Raw genomic sequence first — 16152 nt, 5'->3', positions numbered from 1 at the left:
AAATTATTTAGACTCACATATAAAAATATATATATATATATATATATATATATATATATATTATTTTAAACATGCACATTAGTTAATTATTTTTTCTTTTTTATATGTATGTCTAAATATTGTGTGTAAGTCTTATGATCAACCATATAAAATTTTCTCCTATCTCTGAAGCATGGTAACGGGTCCTTACCCATTCATAACTTTTCATGAACATATGTTGAGAATAATATATATTTAAAAGATTATATATTTAGATTTAAATTTAAGATTTAAGATAAGATATAATTATAATATTTGAAATTTTGTTTAGAATGCTTTTAGAATTTGTTTATTCTTTGTTTTAAGAATATGATTTTGAATTTGTTTTTATTACAATTTAATTATAAAAACGGTTAATAAAATTTTAAAATGAGATATTTTCCACATAGAATATTTCCAGCTACTGCTTTTATCGGATGCAAATGTTTTTCGATACAATCAAGGCAGGTGATGGCTTGTGCATTCATCCCAATTGCACATAGCCTCACTAATTAAAGGGCTTTAACTTTTTTTTTTTAAATATAATAAAATAGAATAAGGGTGAATGAATTTTTTAAGTTAAATATATTTTAATCTTTAAAATTAAATTTTTCCACATAGAATATTTCCAGTTAATAAATATGTTTTTATTTTTTTTAAATTATAATCTTTTAAGTTTAGTCCATAAAAAAAAATTATTTATTTTTAGTTCTTATTTTGATTTTATATGAACTTTTTTTAGAAACTAAAAATATCAACTTTTTATCAAAATTTTCGAAATAAAGATCAAAGTAAATAAAAAAATTTATAAAGACTGAATATTTATTTTACATTTTTTAATTATTAAAATTGTATTTTTTTTTTCTTATTAGAGACCCAATTCAACAAAACCCCTAAAATATTTACCAGGTGTTAGATGCAATTAAGAATACTTATTAACATGAATAAAAAGATGAAGAACACTTGAAAACATGCAATAATTTAAAACAGAGTAACATGATCCTGGGTCGTTTGATTCATAAATGGAGAGAAAAAACAATTTGTCCTTATTATAATTTCTAAGGTCTTCGCAGATAACCGTCCCCATGCCTATTGCCTGTCCATGAAGAAATGCTACAGGCCTTATCTACTATATCAACATTTTTAATTCTTATTATGCTTGATTGCAAGTTTCAACTTTTAATTTTAGATGTTGACCAAAAAAATAATAATATTCAATTTAGATATTCGACTCCTTTCTAGTTCCACTATCTCTCACTCCACACACATAGAGAGAGATATATGGTATCGATACCAAGTGTTAGTTTTGATACTCCTAATAAAAAGTGAAAGTTTTGATATACTTACATCTTCTAATAGCTTTCATATAAAATGTACTAATAAAAGTTTATCATCTAATGAATTAAAAGTTCGTATAAGACAAAACTAGTTTACACACTAGTGGAATTTGATACATTTTAACGGTTCATGTCCGTTTTATGCTGAATGGCTTATCATTATCATTATCATCTTACCTATTTTTGTGTCATGGAAAGCTGACATTAGCATTATCATATCAATGATGACTAACAGCCAATAGGATACATGAAATCAAAATCAAGTTAAGAGTGATTTGTCCTCGTCATATGGACAAATAAGCACTCATGTACACAACCCATTATTGAAAAAGTAGGGGATGTTAAAACATTTGTAGAGGTTTCAATAAAAGAATCACGAAATAATATCTAAAATGGTAAAGGATTTTAATTATTTTATGAATTTTTTCTATCAAAATCTAAGAGGTGGTACGTTAAATGCCTCCATATAGATGTCATGTTGTTGCCACGTCATAAAAACTTTTATTTGAAAAATAATTCATGTACAACTTTTACTTTTACATTTACATTCACTTTACTCTTTCACTTTTATCTTATAGATTGATTCTTCATATCCCTTTCCAAAAACATGTCTGTTCATTTTCTTCTGTTCTTCCTACAATGCCAACTACAAAACCTTTTGCCATTAGCTTAACTCGGACGATCATACAGTATAAACTCAGATCAACCCACAATCATAAAGAACTCGGTATTAAGGAGAACCTCAAGCTTAATTACTAAAAAGTTCAAATAAAAAAATTGTAACATCTAAACAATTGAGTTTTAGACGTAGTGTTTATTAAAAAAGAAGGGGTGTGGGACCAACTTATCTTTCACAGAAGAGTTAGAAAGAACTTTGAATGAGATGAAAACAATTTAATGAAACAATGTGGTTCTGGACCGGACTAAGGCCCATCCATTATAGATTTCATTTGAGAATGGAAGGTCCACAAAGAGAGACATGGCTCTCACAACCGGTTAGCCATTATTGTCTGATTACAGAAAATAGAATTGGCGTCGGAACGACACTCCTATAAATGGATCCCAAGCCTAAGGAATAAAGTGCGTACGACTCATTTTACCTCACTCGCCTCAATATCATATTGACTTGCATCTACCCCCACACCCGTCAAGGACCTCTCACCGCATCAAAGCCACTTCTGACCACCACACGAGATCCACCTCAAATTAAATATCAAACATTGTGAACACAAAGATGAGGCAAAAGGAGAAAATACCATTCAGATTAGGGAGAACAATAAATATCCACCGACATGTATAGTAGTCATAATGATATTCGTGTCATCTATATCTGACCAGATATCCGTTAAATTGATGGATCCAATATCTATATAGTTAAAATATTCATTTATATGTCTCATATCCATCGCGGATTTTATCCATGCAATTTTTGGAAAGGGGAAAGAGGAAGAATAATGGTCGTAAGGAAAAAGTGGAAGTAAAACAGTAAAGTAAAAGTGCTATCCAAATTTATTTGAGAAAAATAGTCTCTCCTGCGTGGCACCCATGCCAGAGGTACTTCTGGTGTGATCGGAACCCGAGAAAAGGAAGCAAGAGAGATCAACGAAACGAAAGAAGTATGAGAGAAGTTTGTATTTAATGTGCCACCTTATAGTCTCTATTCACAAATTTTAAAAACAAAAAATAATCGACTATTACAATTTAAGAGATTAATTTAGTAATTATCAATCATATAACGTTTCAAATTGTTAATCTGGTTCTGAGATGCAACTCTTGTATCTCAATTTAGAGAATTTGGACAAAGCATTAAAAAGAACAGCTCAGCTAACTATTATTAATACTATTTATTTATGTAGTTATACAATGATATTTCATTTCTTGAAAGTATGCGTAAATATCATATTTTACAGAAGAAGGGCTATGCTCCAAAATGATAAAATAACCAAAACTGGAAATGACAAACCGAACTCGAGCTCTAGTAATAGGATAGGCGTAATGATGCACTCAACTTGATGAGTGATTGTGTAATTTGTACATTAAGTGATGACTGTAGGCTCCTCCCTCCCTGTGAAGTCTTTGAGCTTTGAAAGCGATAATGCTAAATCTGAATAATAGTAAAGAGCAATCAGTGGCATAGAAAATAAGCAAATTAATTTATATTACTATACTTTGTCGTGGTACATGAAAAATGACCTATTAATGGTTTCAAGGCAATTTGAGCATCAACGTCATGTTTAGCAACATCTGGTTCAAACTGTTCAATATACACTCTAACAGTTGCACCGGCAGAACCCGTTCCCTGTAAAAGAAAAAACACCATAATCACTTAATAAATTTTTCGAAGACAAAACAACTTGTTCAATTGAGACAGTGAGTCACATACTGATAATCGATAAATAATCCTTGAACCGTCGGTAAACACAAACCGAACCCCTTGTTTCGATACCACACTTCCATCTACCTGCACATTTTAATTAAAATCAGAATTTGAATTATGGTTGCTTGACTTTGAGCTAAAAAACAAAAAATTAACATGATAACAATGTGCACATTTTAAGAACTAAGAACTTACGGGATCTGTGTATGTAAAATCATCTGCAAACTGGAGGACATAACTTCCTGTAGAAGAATATTCATTATCATACTTCACTTTTGCGCAGAAATCAGTGTATGCTAATGAAAAGGAAATGTTTGTGGTAACTTACCATACTTATCACCAGGTTTGCTCTTCGACAAACACTCTCGTAGGTACTCTATCATCTTGTTCGCGCCTTCAGACTCACATTCCTATATTTAGATTTTCGTCGAAGATCAAAAGAAAAAGAAACAAAACATCATCGGACGTAGGTCTTAACCTAGCTCGTGGTAATAAGAAATTCCAAAGCGAAACTGAACTACTGAAATGCCAAAAAGTATGATGCTAATAAAACTTCAATTGCAGCAATGGTACCAACCTCGTAGTCATATCTGGAAAAGAAATTTCTACCGTAAGTTGCCCAGTGTTCCTTCACGACATCGGATACGGAGATCAATTTCTCCCCTGGTTTCGTGTCTTTGTTGCGGTGAGCAATAATAGAAAGCCAAGCTAATACCGCCCTGTAATTGGAAACCACTAACATTAGACAGAGAGTTAAAATATAAAAAAGTGTACAAAACTTACATATCCTTTGATAAATGCTTGCAGCACTGTTTTTCAATAAAAATATAAAGCTCATTTTAACCAACACATCTTCCTTTACAAGGTTGTCCGAGTGAGATATAAAACATAATAGGTATTCAATCCCCACCAAAACAAAAATAGTAACTATATTAACATTTGTTATTAACAAAATATATATAAAACATAATAGGCATGTTATGTTTTCATTGGGCAACAACACCTCAAGCATTTTGTCCTTATCAATAATCATTAATATGAACATATATGATGCATAGATGTTGTTCTCAAGTGACAATGATGTCTCAACATAAAACTAGAATGATTTTGTTTTTTAAAAGTAGCATGTGAAATATTTACCAGATTCCGTCTTTCTCACGAATGTGATCAGAACCTGTTCCAAAACTCTCTTCCCCGCAAATTGACAAATTCCCAGCATCCATAAGATTCCCGAAAAATTTCCAACCTGTGGGAACCTGCATCCAAGGTCCATCTTATGTCACTTGAGAACCATTACTTCAACTAGAATACTTTTAAAAAGAACAGAATTGTAAAAATAAATAAATAAATAATAATAATAAGAATAATATACCTCGAAGAAAGGGAGGTTCAACTTTTCAGCAACTCTATCCAGAGCACCACTTGTCGGCATTGATCGTGCAAGACCCTGCAATTACATTACAGAACAATGGGAATTCTGTTTTACAACGGTGAATACCTATTAAAACTATGCATAAACTTTATACCTTAACACTGTTCTTAAAGTATGGAATAGCTTCTCGTGCATTGGCTGCAATAACTGCTACTGAGTCTGAAGGAGTTACAAAGAAACTTGTTCCTAAAATCATATTTCTATCCCCATCACCTGAACAAAAGTAAAAATACATAAACACCATCAAGTAAACACATAAAGGCAGACAACATTGTTGCACAAGCATATAAAAACTACATCTTTTAAAAAATTAAACAAATTAAATTTCAAAAACAAAATATTTTTTATGACATGAAGAGATTAAACTTTTTCACCTGTGGTGTTAACTAAACATCATCAAGTAAACACAAAGGCAGACAACATTGTTGCACAAGCATATAAACACTACATCTTTTTAAAAATGAAACAAGTTAAATTTCAAAAACAAAATATTTTTTATGACATGAAGAGATTAAACTTTTTCACCTGTGGTGTTAACTAACAATCAGTCTTATAAAATTAATGCATGTAAAGAAAACATTCAGTAGCAAGAGAAACTGTCAGTAAATTAATAATCAGTTCAGGAGCTATAATTATATGAAAAAACATGTTGCTAAAATCTGAAACCAAAGAACTGGTGGCGAGGTTGATCTCACATACCATCACTAGCAGCTCCAAAATCAGGTCCGTTTTCAGCATACATAATGTTGACGAGATCCTTCGCATATCTGTTAAATAAACATTACAATAAAAAGAAAAACAATTTGCTAATGGATGAAAACACAACGTTAACAAATAAAGCATTAAACTCACGTTAAATTAGGATCAGGATGACCATGTCCAAAATCTTCCAAAGGTATTCCATTTGAAATTGAATCCTACATTGAATATTTAACATCCATTATCAACAATATCATATAAATTTGTATCCAGTCCCTACAAGTGTTAAAGGGGGTGAACCATACCACACCAGCACCAAGTTTATCAACAAAGATGGGCGTTGCATAAGCACCAGCAACGGCATGCATAGCATCGAATATAAACCTAAAATAAAATACAATCAATTTCAAGACTATGTGACCATGAGTTGGGATAGCCCCATTCTGTTTAAAAAAAACTACATATGCATTACTGTAGCATCGGTAAAATTTTAGAGGACTGGAAAAGGATATACACAGAAGGTCAAGCCGTATAGACATGGCATTGTAAAACAGAAAAGTCAAACTCTTTTAATAACAAGGTTTACTAACCAAAGGACTAGAATATATGACAACAATAACAACAACCAAGTCTTATCGGACTCATTAATCACTAGATCTTTTTTAATAGTTTCTCTTATAGTTTTTCTATGTCTTCCTGTGCCTCGAACGATTTGACTACTCTCCATTTGATCTACTCTCCTTACTATATAATCTACAAGTCTCCTCTCCACATGTCCAAACCACCTAAGCCGAGTTTCTATTATTTTTTCTATGATAAGTGTTACCCCAACTCTCTCTCTCTAATGTTGTCATCCCTAATCGTATCTCATCTTGTCTTTCCAAGATCCAATACAATATTCTCATCTTTGCTACACTTATTATCTCGTGTTGGTTTTTTAACTGCTCAACAATTTGTCCCATACAACATTGTTGGTCTTACATAAAAAAGGGGGAAACACAAAATTCTTATAACAAGTTCAAATTTAAAGACACTATCTCTATATTTTTCAATTGTCATGCTTGCCAGTCGAGTGTTTTACAGTGTTGTTGAAGTAGCACAGAAAACTAGCTATTTTGTCAAATGAGGGATCTCAAATTGTAATTGTTAAGCGAGAAAGACATTAGAGATTGTGAGATGTAAGTGAACTGTATACAATAAAACTTTCCTATTTCTACAGTGACTTTGCCCTCAAAAACCGAAACAGAAAAGGGATCAAGATCCAGAGCAACATGGCACATGCAAGTATACAACCTCATAAAGTAAAAATTTGCAATATTCAGATTTAGAAGATTGTACCTAAAATCTGGCCGTGAAAGAAGACCTTTGATTAGCTGAAAATCAAATACTGTCTGCACAAAAATTAATAACAAATAAAATGAAATGAAATAAAACTCACAAACTGAGATCCAGCTTGCTTGAATTATTCTACTGGTTTATAATAATGCAAACAAACTATTTTGACCTCTAATAGCTCCAGATAATCAGAAACTGGGTCTATTACTTCCACACTGAAGTTTCCGAATTTTGTAATCCCAACATTCGATAAGTCAACATCAGGAATGTCAGCAATCTTTATCTCAGATATCTGCATTGATGGAAAATGTATGAAAAAGTTACAAAATATCAACTGTGATTTTAACTCATTTGATAACCTTACTAGTCAAATGAACGGGTTTGTCCATTGCTTGTAGATTTTTTCCTGACCATTTACCATGTAGTGATTTATATGAATTATTACTATTTCTTTCTCCGAGTTTTTTCATTTAACATATTGTAAGGAACCCAGAAATTAGATTGAATAGAAAGAACACTTTGCAGTACTAGATTTTGGTGACGAAGACTCCTTTCTGTTTTATTGCAAAAAGCATATGTTGGTGTAAAAGCTTTACGGTTTACTTAAGTTTATGCTATTTTAATGGGGTAAAGAGGCATTTTTTATAAGTAGCAGAGTTTCAAGAAAATGGAAGAAAAAAAATCCACCGAGAAATTAAGTCTACTATAAAGTAAAGATTTCATGAGAAGAAAGCAATGTTATCATATGATAAGGTGAAAATTACACAATATTCCAGCCTCCAAAATGGAAACACTTGAGCAAGTCAAACATTTCAACTAACAGAATGAAGAATTGGAATATTAAGGCATACTTGAATATATGGGCACTTACAGATAGGGTGTTTCCATAAATCTTGTCAGTGATGGATTCTGGTGCAGGTTGTCCACTACTGTAATTAAACTGGATTCAGTAGCAAAAATATTTTATCAGAAATGCCAACCGATAGATTTACACATAACAAAGTCTGGACATTGACTACAAACACATTATAGGAAAAACTACGTATTGGCAAATCTGTTTTTATTATGTACATGGGATACTAAATGAATGAATACCCTAGTGAAATATCGACAAAAAATAAAATCAACTTCTGAATCCAAGGCTTTTCAAGGTACCAATCAATGTCCTGACGAAAGCTAAAATACCAAGTAACTTTGGAAGCACTGTCTATCAACAATAGTCAACACACAATTGATCTATGACCAATTACTGGATGAGAAATAGTTAGAAAAGTCACCTTAATACCCCAATCATATTCAGGCCCACCAGGATTATGACTTGCACTCATAATAAATCCACCATTTGCCTGTTCAAGTTTAAGAAAATGAGAAGAAAAGAGCAAAGTGGCTGAAAATGTTATGCTATCTCTATATACCAAAAATACTGCCAGAGAAAAAGGAGTTTGTTTTGCTTGCCTTCCTCTTCCTTATCACAGCAGAAACGGCTGGTGTTGACAATATCCCTTCCCTGCATTAAACAAGAAAAAGTAAATTCAACTTTTATCAACAAGTGACAATGAAAAATAGATCATGCACTAGACCAAGAAAGATGCTTATCCAATTGATGTCATTCCCTGCTAGCTCTTGATTTACATAATTCTTCTCGTTGTGGCAACCAATGTTGTCAAATAGTGGCTATAGAGCTAATTGCAGAATTTGAACAACCAGCTATTGTCCCGTGAATTGCGATTTAGTACAAAATGTTGCAAATAGCAGCACTATAGCATTGTAGTATAGCGGAATTTGAAAAAACGGTTATTTTCTATGACCATGCTCTTCACAACACTGGTTGCAACAAATTTAAAAAGAAAATCAATTGATTAAGAAACTTACTTTCCAACCAGAATTTTTCCAACACCATTTCCAGCAGCAATTTTGATTATTATCTGCAATGCACATAAACAGCAGAACGAATTAGAAATAAAGCAATATTCTTAACACAATATACAAATTTTGATTTTCAAAAAGTTTGACCTGTGCAGCTTCACGATTAAAGTATCGACCATCACCTCCCAAAACCAACAATCCATTTTTGTAATCCTCCGCTGGCAATGAATTAAACAGTGCCTACATATGCACACAAGTTTAACATTTTTTTATGGTAAAATAAGTTTCATTCAACTAGAACAATATGATCAATACAAACAGAGTACACATGCGTTAGACATTCCTCATCACCATTTTGAGATCAACACATAAATCATGTAATCATAATATATTGCAAGGAATTCTGCAAACCTGTATCCAGTTTGCAAGGTAATTATCTTGCATAAACACTTTCACCTACAAAACAAGTAATCCATAATTAAATTAAAAACAAAAAACAAAACAAAAAAAAAAAAAAACAAAGAGAAACCCAACATTACAATTTAAATTTTTGAAGTGCAAATATATTATCAATCAATCCTAGCATAACTTAACATCTCTTATTATCAATGATCACTAACTAAATGCATATAATGTGAGCATTTTTATGAAACAAAGGGTAAAACCCCAAATGTGAAAGAACAATTACCAACCTTCTTACGTAGCCCACTGGTACCAGTTTTTTGTCCTTCGATGGGTTTGGTAGGAATAGAATTAATCTTCAGTAAAAAAAATAAAAATAAAAACATTTGAAAGGGGTTAAAAAGAACTTAATAGAAAAACACAAAAAAAGAAAGAAATGTGTGAAGAGAAAGAAAAACAAAAAACCTTGATGCCATCAGGTTCGGTAATGGTAGTGGTGGGAGGAGAAGATGATGATGATGTGGCTTTGATAGTTGGATTATGTCGAAGCCTGAAAGGAAAGTTTTGAAGTTTGAAGGAAGAAGAAGATGGGAGGTAGGAAGAAGAAGATTGGATTGAAAAAGGGAGAATGGAGTTTTGGGGTTTAAATGAAGAGACTGTGAAGTTGTTGAGTCTGCAGCTGAAAGCCATGATCGGGTGATGAGAATGTGAGATGACTAATGCGACTTTGTTTGGGAGAGAGTGTTTTTATGTGATAGAATCGCATGGATGCCACATGTAACTGTGGAGGACACTACTACTTATCTTTGAGATTCAACCAAAAATCACGTGAAAATTATTTCATTTCAACTTCAGTCTATTTTTGCTCTTTTTTAAATCACTGCATCATTTTTCTCTGTAAATATTAAGTAATAATGGAGTGAACATCCTAAATTTGGAGATTAAGTAACGGTAATTAAGATCTTTTAGGACTCGCTTACGAAAAAGAGAAACGACATGAAATAAAGCTCCATAAAAGTAGAAATATTATAAGCATTTATGATATTAATATTATTTGTTTACTGTGTAAATGGCAATAAATAAGATAATATGGGTATTCGATTTGGGGTAACGATTTCCATCCTTCTAGTGTTATTAGAGTTGAAATAAATGTAACTACTTTTGTAATTGCTCAATTAACTTAGAAAATTCATCGAGACGGCAAAATAATTTTTTTTTAATTTTGTAAAACTGAATTTTTTTATACTATATGTTAGATAAGCTAAATAAATATATATTATATGCATATGACAAAACTACAACTGTAACAAAATTATATTTAACTTATGATGAAATTCAAGGTATTTTTTAAAATTTAGGTTATATTTAATATTTTCTTTTGAAAAACAATATAATTTTATGATCATATAGTATCTCAACCATACTTCAACAATTCTTAAAAACAATTTTTAATAATTTGATTAATTTAAAAAATAAATAAATATATCTTATGTCTCTTCCAAAAACTCTTCCTAAAGAGACCCTTAAACAAACCAAGGAGTCAAGGACAAGGACAAGGTGACATCATCTTAAAATATAGTACAAAATAAATTCGGACGGATAGAATTGATTTGGGGCCAACGGAATTTTTTGTTTAACGTTACCCCAGATAACTAGTTACAGTATGTCATCATATCATATCATGTACACTGTACAACATCGACTCTGGTTCAATGCAAAAGGTGAATAAGCAGAGTGCACAATGTCTTGTAATAAAAACAGTGTTTAATGAAGCCGTATAGCCTCTATCTAGAACCGAAGAGTTTAATATACAAACAATAGTTATGGACACATACTGAAACAACCAATCATATTTTACTATCTGATTGCATCACAAATTTACTTTTTTACCTCCATCCAAATAAAACTATATTTTAAAAGTTATTTACATTATGATCTGATGGTAAAATATGATTAAAAAAGTCTAAGCGAAACCTACCAAAATTTAGCAATCCTCAGTATCAGTTTAACACTTCACATCAGTTTCATGGAGGAGTTACTGTTAAAAAAAAGTTTCAAAGAGGAAGTTCGCCCATAAACAAATTAAATAAAAAAAAAACATATATTTAACACTTTTTTAAAAGGACATATATAATATATTTAACTCAACAGTTACTTATCTGCACTTCAAATATCTAACATTTATAACATGTATATATGCCAGAAATGTCAACTTTCACTAGGTAAGTAGAAGTGCCTTTCTCATCCACAATCTACGCAATATAACACCAGTCACATTAGAAGTGCCTTTCACCGGCTCTCTACCCAATCCGTGTTATCTTCCTTCTATTGTCTACACAAAATTAAATAAGGGAAATATACAAATCAGCTTCTTGAATTCTTGTTATCTAACTGAATCATTCCCTCAGTAGAAACAATAATTCGAGGCAAAAAATATCACCTGAAAAGCTGGATCCAGTAATAGATGCTCGTTCCTTTTCAATTTGGCCCATAGTAGTTCACTACTGCGGAATAAAAGAACCACCTGCTCAAAGCCACAAGTAGCCCCATTATTTGTGTTCAAGATATTGTTGAGTTTGTGTCTGTAGCTGATTTTTCCAATTCGCTATTCAGAGTACTTAAAACATCATTTGGTGGGCAATTGTCTGCTGGGTTCTTAGCTGATGTTTGGCAGAAGCATTCAGGCCAAGAATTAGTATAGAAAGACTCCGGAGAAACACGCTTGTGAGGTTCACCAAAGTTTGTTTTTAGCATGATTTTCCTAACAGCTTCTTCAAAACCAGACACGCGTCCGTTCTCCCTATCAATGAAGATGGGGGCAAGAGCTTTTCTATCAGGTCTGATTGTAGTCCGGAAGCCATAGTAAAGGCGATGCCCTAGGAGGTTGTTTGCAAAGTTGCTTGGGCCATCATAGGTTGGCATGAAAATGTCAGAAAGAAGGCAGACCATGTAATCCACAGCAGAACCTGCCAATCCCCTAGTGTTCTCAACAAGCTCTTCAGAGTGATCTACAGAAGAATGATTCTCAAGTCTTGGGAACAAACTTCGAAATGGATTCATAAATCGATCCCCACCAAACAATTCACCAGCCGCTAGATATATCCTGGTAGAATTGTCAAAACCCAATGCACGCAAAATAAGACCAACCTGTAATTCGAAGACATCAATTTATATCCATTTAATAAATCATTGGCATAATAACTTTCAACAAATTTGAAATTTGTATTCATCAACATGCATACCATTTGCCAGACAGAGAAATAGTTAAAACTTAAAAGATATTCCGAATGAACGAATTTTTACCTCCTCAGGAGTCAGTGGGCATTTTCCAATGGCTCTTCTTTCATTATAGACAAGTTTTTTAGGAGCAAAATTTTCTTCTCGATACTTCTTCAGAATCTTTTGCTCCGCAGGTGTAAATATATCAAAGCATCTACAATCACATTCATATTTAACACGAGTGATTTAGAGAAAAAAAGCATTACATTATATTTTGAATTAAAAAATAATTGAGTTCATTTATCCACCAATAAAACAGATTCTACAGTTTCTACTATTGGATCGGCCCTTCTAGAACATGCTAATGCAGATACTGCCAAACATTCGAGATAATAACAGGAAGATATCCCCAGTGCATATTTAAGAACATAATGAACTACCAAAGTTATTAGTTATGCAAACAAAGTAAAACAATAAATAAAATAACTTTTGTTTCTGGCACAAATAAATGAACCAAACATCAGCTGGGACAGACTAGAAAGCTTGCAGCCAAAGTTTACTAAAATCTTAAGTCAATACACAATCCACCAAATGCCAAAACCATGAAAGTGATCCAATCGGAGCTGAATTTTATAGGCGGGTGCGTTGGTTGAAATGAGGATGGGTATTGGCTTTGGGATGATGAATCAGGCAACCCTTTCAAAGAACTTGATTTAGATTCTGTATGCATCTTTTAACTTGCTCAATAATTCTGGTCTAATTATTCTTCAAGATTAGCTCTCTAATCTCAGGTCTCTTGCCATTGAAGCTTGCAAAAGCTTAGTTCTTCTAGCTCTTTCGTTTTAACCAAGCCTTTTCTCTGATAAGGCAACTTAAGCATTATGCTTCTTGTTCATGCTATTTTTTATTTTCTACCTAATTGTGTTATTATGATTGCTACAGCAAGTGGTGGATCTGCTGATACTGACAAGAAAAAATGCTAGTCAAAATAGTAGTGATGGGAGATGATAGCAGTTAAGTTATTGAAACACAAAAGCATTAAAGTAAAAACTATAAATATTGTCAGAAAGTACTCGGTGAAGGTGTTTATCATTTAAAACACCATTTAGCTGGTACAAGAAAGATGCTTAGTATTTTTTAAATGTGCCGGATGAGGTTAATAAAATATTGGATATTGCATAGAAAAGTACGGAAACTCAGAAAGCACACACACAAAAACTTCATACTGGTGATGCTGTAGATATACAAGAAAATGCCAAAAATGTAAAAGATCTCTTTTCAATTTAGGATTTATAATATAGAATTAAACGAAAAACCAGGTGACTTGAGAATTACCAACATCCACTCCACTACTACTTCAACGTTCAAAAGAAGTTTAAGGGAGTAAGCATGCCAACAAGTTTCTGAACTTTTTTATACAAATGCTATACATTTCAATTGTGATAAAAATAAGTCCCAGTATGAAAAAAAGTGATAGCGGACTGGAAAATATGGAATTGGGTTAAAGCCTCCTCCTTATCATGTTTGAGAAAAATATTAAAAACAAGAATAAGTTGACAAAAATAGGTTGATCCATTATGACTGTAACCAATGGATACATAAAATATGATGATCCATACACAGTTTCTTGGTCAACTGTCCTAAATGATCAATCTTGTCATCAACTGACAGTACACTTCGTCCAATTATAGGTAGGATTGAAGTTTGACAACCTTGGAACTCAACCAGAAAATGGAAGTTCTTCCTTTTACTTAATAATATACAACCTTACTTGCTCCAAACCCCTCCCAAGCCCTGACAACACCTGCATATCTTCCTTATAGAATAAGGTCTTTATGTTAACCCGAAAAAAGTTATTAAAATTCATTTATATCACATACAGCTGGAGACTGGATCTCTAGGAAAACAAACAGAAACTAAGCTTGTTAACACCATGGTTTTGAGAAATCACCACAATTTATGTGGCTGCACGTATAACTCTATATCTATGGTGCTAGAAATCAGGTGCACTATACCATCAAGATTGCTAATTGCTACTGCTCATTAGTTCAGGGCTAAATGTACCCTTGAAAGAAATGAAAAACTAAACTAACAAGGAAAATAAGCACGGAAACATTTTTGTGTGTAGAAAAGAGTTTTACAATTTGTCAAATAAATGCCATTTTCACCTAGGATCCACCATTAAGAAATAGGTAAAAAATACTTTGGAGTGGCCATTAGAGATGTTAAAAAACAATAAAAAGGAATCATAACAGATACACTGATGAATTGAAATTCCACACTTTTGATCCATGCTTTCTGACATAAGTTGGCATAAATATCCATAGCTTTTTTTAATGAGAAATATCCTTAGGTTTTTTTTAATGAGAAATATCCATAGCTTTGAATGAAAAGAAAAGTATGCACTTTTTTGGGTGAATAGAAAAGCATGCATCTAACTCTTACTAGTGGAAAAGATAATGTACCAACTACAAAATCTCTATATCTCAATTGATGTGAACACACATGCATACCCGATAACTTACCCAGCAAATGCCAACATATCCATCTCAAACCGAAGATGTATTGACATGAAGGGTCCTTGTGCACGTAGTTTATCAACTATTGATTGACTTAGCTTCATAATATGTGGCTTGAATCTTAAAGCATGATAGTTAACTCTACACCTCAATCTTTGGTACTCAGGATTGTCAATTTCTTCGGCTAAGCGGTGGGAAAAGGGAGTAAGATAGATGGCCCCGTGTTCCTTCATTTTCTTGAGAGCGTCAGTAGTATACCAACTTATAGGAGCATCTCTAGGGGGGCGGAGCTGTGTCAAAATAACATCTGAAGTTTTGAACATATTATCTAGGAATTTAAAACGATTTCAAATTATTCACCAATTGCCAAATTATTACAATATACCTGAAATGCTTTTATTTTCTTCTTTTTTCCATTTTTCTCATTTTCTGGAATGCTTTCTACAATCTTTACGTCAAACCTCAGTGTCATGATGAAGTGCTGAACATCATAGATACCTTGGAAACCACTGCATGTAAAACAAACAAACAAATATAGGATCTATTGTAGTATAGTGTGACACCAGCTCATCACAAATTTATCAATCAATGAAACTAGAATCTTTACAACCATACAAAAGGTGCCTCATCTTCCCAAAACTAGAGCAAACTCATTTGAGCAAGCATCTAATGCTAGTTTTATAGAAAATTAAAAAAAAATGAGATGCCTTACTAAGAACGTGAAAAAGGTATAAGAACAAATGCAATCATTTCAATGTTTCTAAAAAAATGCACTCAAGCTCTTTTTAACTTCTAAGATGAGGGAAAAGGAGCTCCTTTAGCAAATGGAAAATTCTCCCACTTATAATTATCTTCGCATACTTTCTACACAAAAAGCCAATCCAGCAATTACTTGCTATCAATGTATAAGAACTTAACCAAAAACTGTCTTCCAAATTTATGTAGGGA

General features: G+C 32.5%; 2 protein-coding genes across 5 annotated transcripts in view; both read right to left on the bottom strand.

Moving 5' to 3' along the window:
* Positions 1-3161: 3161 nt before the first annotated feature.
* LOC101490273 (phosphoglucomutase, chloroplastic) lies at positions 3162-10259 on the bottom strand. Its single transcript, XM_004496577.4, has 22 exons — positions 9932-10259; positions 9757-9822; positions 9476-9520; positions 9212-9304; positions 9071-9123; positions 8654-8705; positions 8476-8544; positions 8070-8138; positions 7368-7490; positions 7202-7254; positions 6169-6247; positions 6017-6081; positions 5864-5931; positions 5259-5377; positions 5105-5179; positions 4873-4988; positions 4310-4451; positions 4061-4142; positions 3928-3974; positions 3739-3816; positions 3549-3654; positions 3162-3459 (listed from the first exon to the last, which is right to left on the bottom strand). Exons 1-22 carry the CDS (start codon positions 10154-10156, stop codon positions 3392-3394), a joined length of 1893 nt encoding a protein of 630 aa, XP_004496634.1. The 5' UTR covers positions 10157-10259; the 3' UTR covers positions 3162-3391.
* Positions 10260-11548: 1289 nt separating this feature from the next.
* Positions 11549-16152, bottom strand: part of LOC101489408 (O-fucosyltransferase 1) — a 6650-nt gene continuing 2046 nt past the window's right edge. For 3 of the 4 annotated variants that reach the window (XR_189676.4, XR_001143672.3, XR_001143673.3), the window contains 5 exons: positions 15590-15713; positions 15211-15494; positions 12770-12899; positions 11907-12613; positions 11549-11798 (listed from right to left, as the gene is read on the bottom strand). Coding sequence is in view for 1 of the 4 variants with exons in the window: in XM_004496574.4 (XP_004496631.1) it covers positions 12026-12613; positions 12770-12899; positions 15211-15494; positions 15590-15713 (1126 nt within the window). In the remaining 3 variants the exon portion in view is untranslated. Of the gene's footprint in view, positions 12614-12769; positions 12900-15210; positions 15495-15589; positions 15714-16152 lie in introns of all 4 variants that reach the window. The other variant, XM_004496574.4, reaches the window with a different exon arrangement.

This window comes from Cicer arietinum, chromosome 4 (genome assembly GCF_000331145.2).
Source record: "Cicer arietinum cultivar CDC Frontier isolate Library 1 chromosome 4, Cicar.CDCFrontier_v2.0, whole genome shotgun sequence".
Classification (NCBI taxonomy): Eukaryota; Viridiplantae; Streptophyta; class Magnoliopsida; order Fabales; family Fabaceae; genus Cicer; species Cicer arietinum.
This window is presented reverse-complemented; position numbering and strand designations above follow the sequence as displayed.

What these genes read in the sequence shown, in the direction of transcription:
- LOC101490273 (XM_004496577.4), bottom strand. Translation starts at nt 10,156, where the DNA reads ATGGCTTTCAGCTGCAGACTCAACAACTTCACAGTCTCTTCATTTAAA. An exon ending in TTTTGGAGCTGCTAGTGATG is followed by an intron (nt 5,378 to 5,863) that starts GTATGTGAGATC and finishes ACTTTTGTTCAG; the next exon opens with GTGATGGGGATAGAAATATG. An exon ending in GGATTATTTATCGATTATCA is followed by an intron (nt 3,655 to 3,738) that starts GTATGTGACTCA and finishes TTTCTTTTACAG; the next exon opens with GGAACGGGTTCTGCCGGTGC.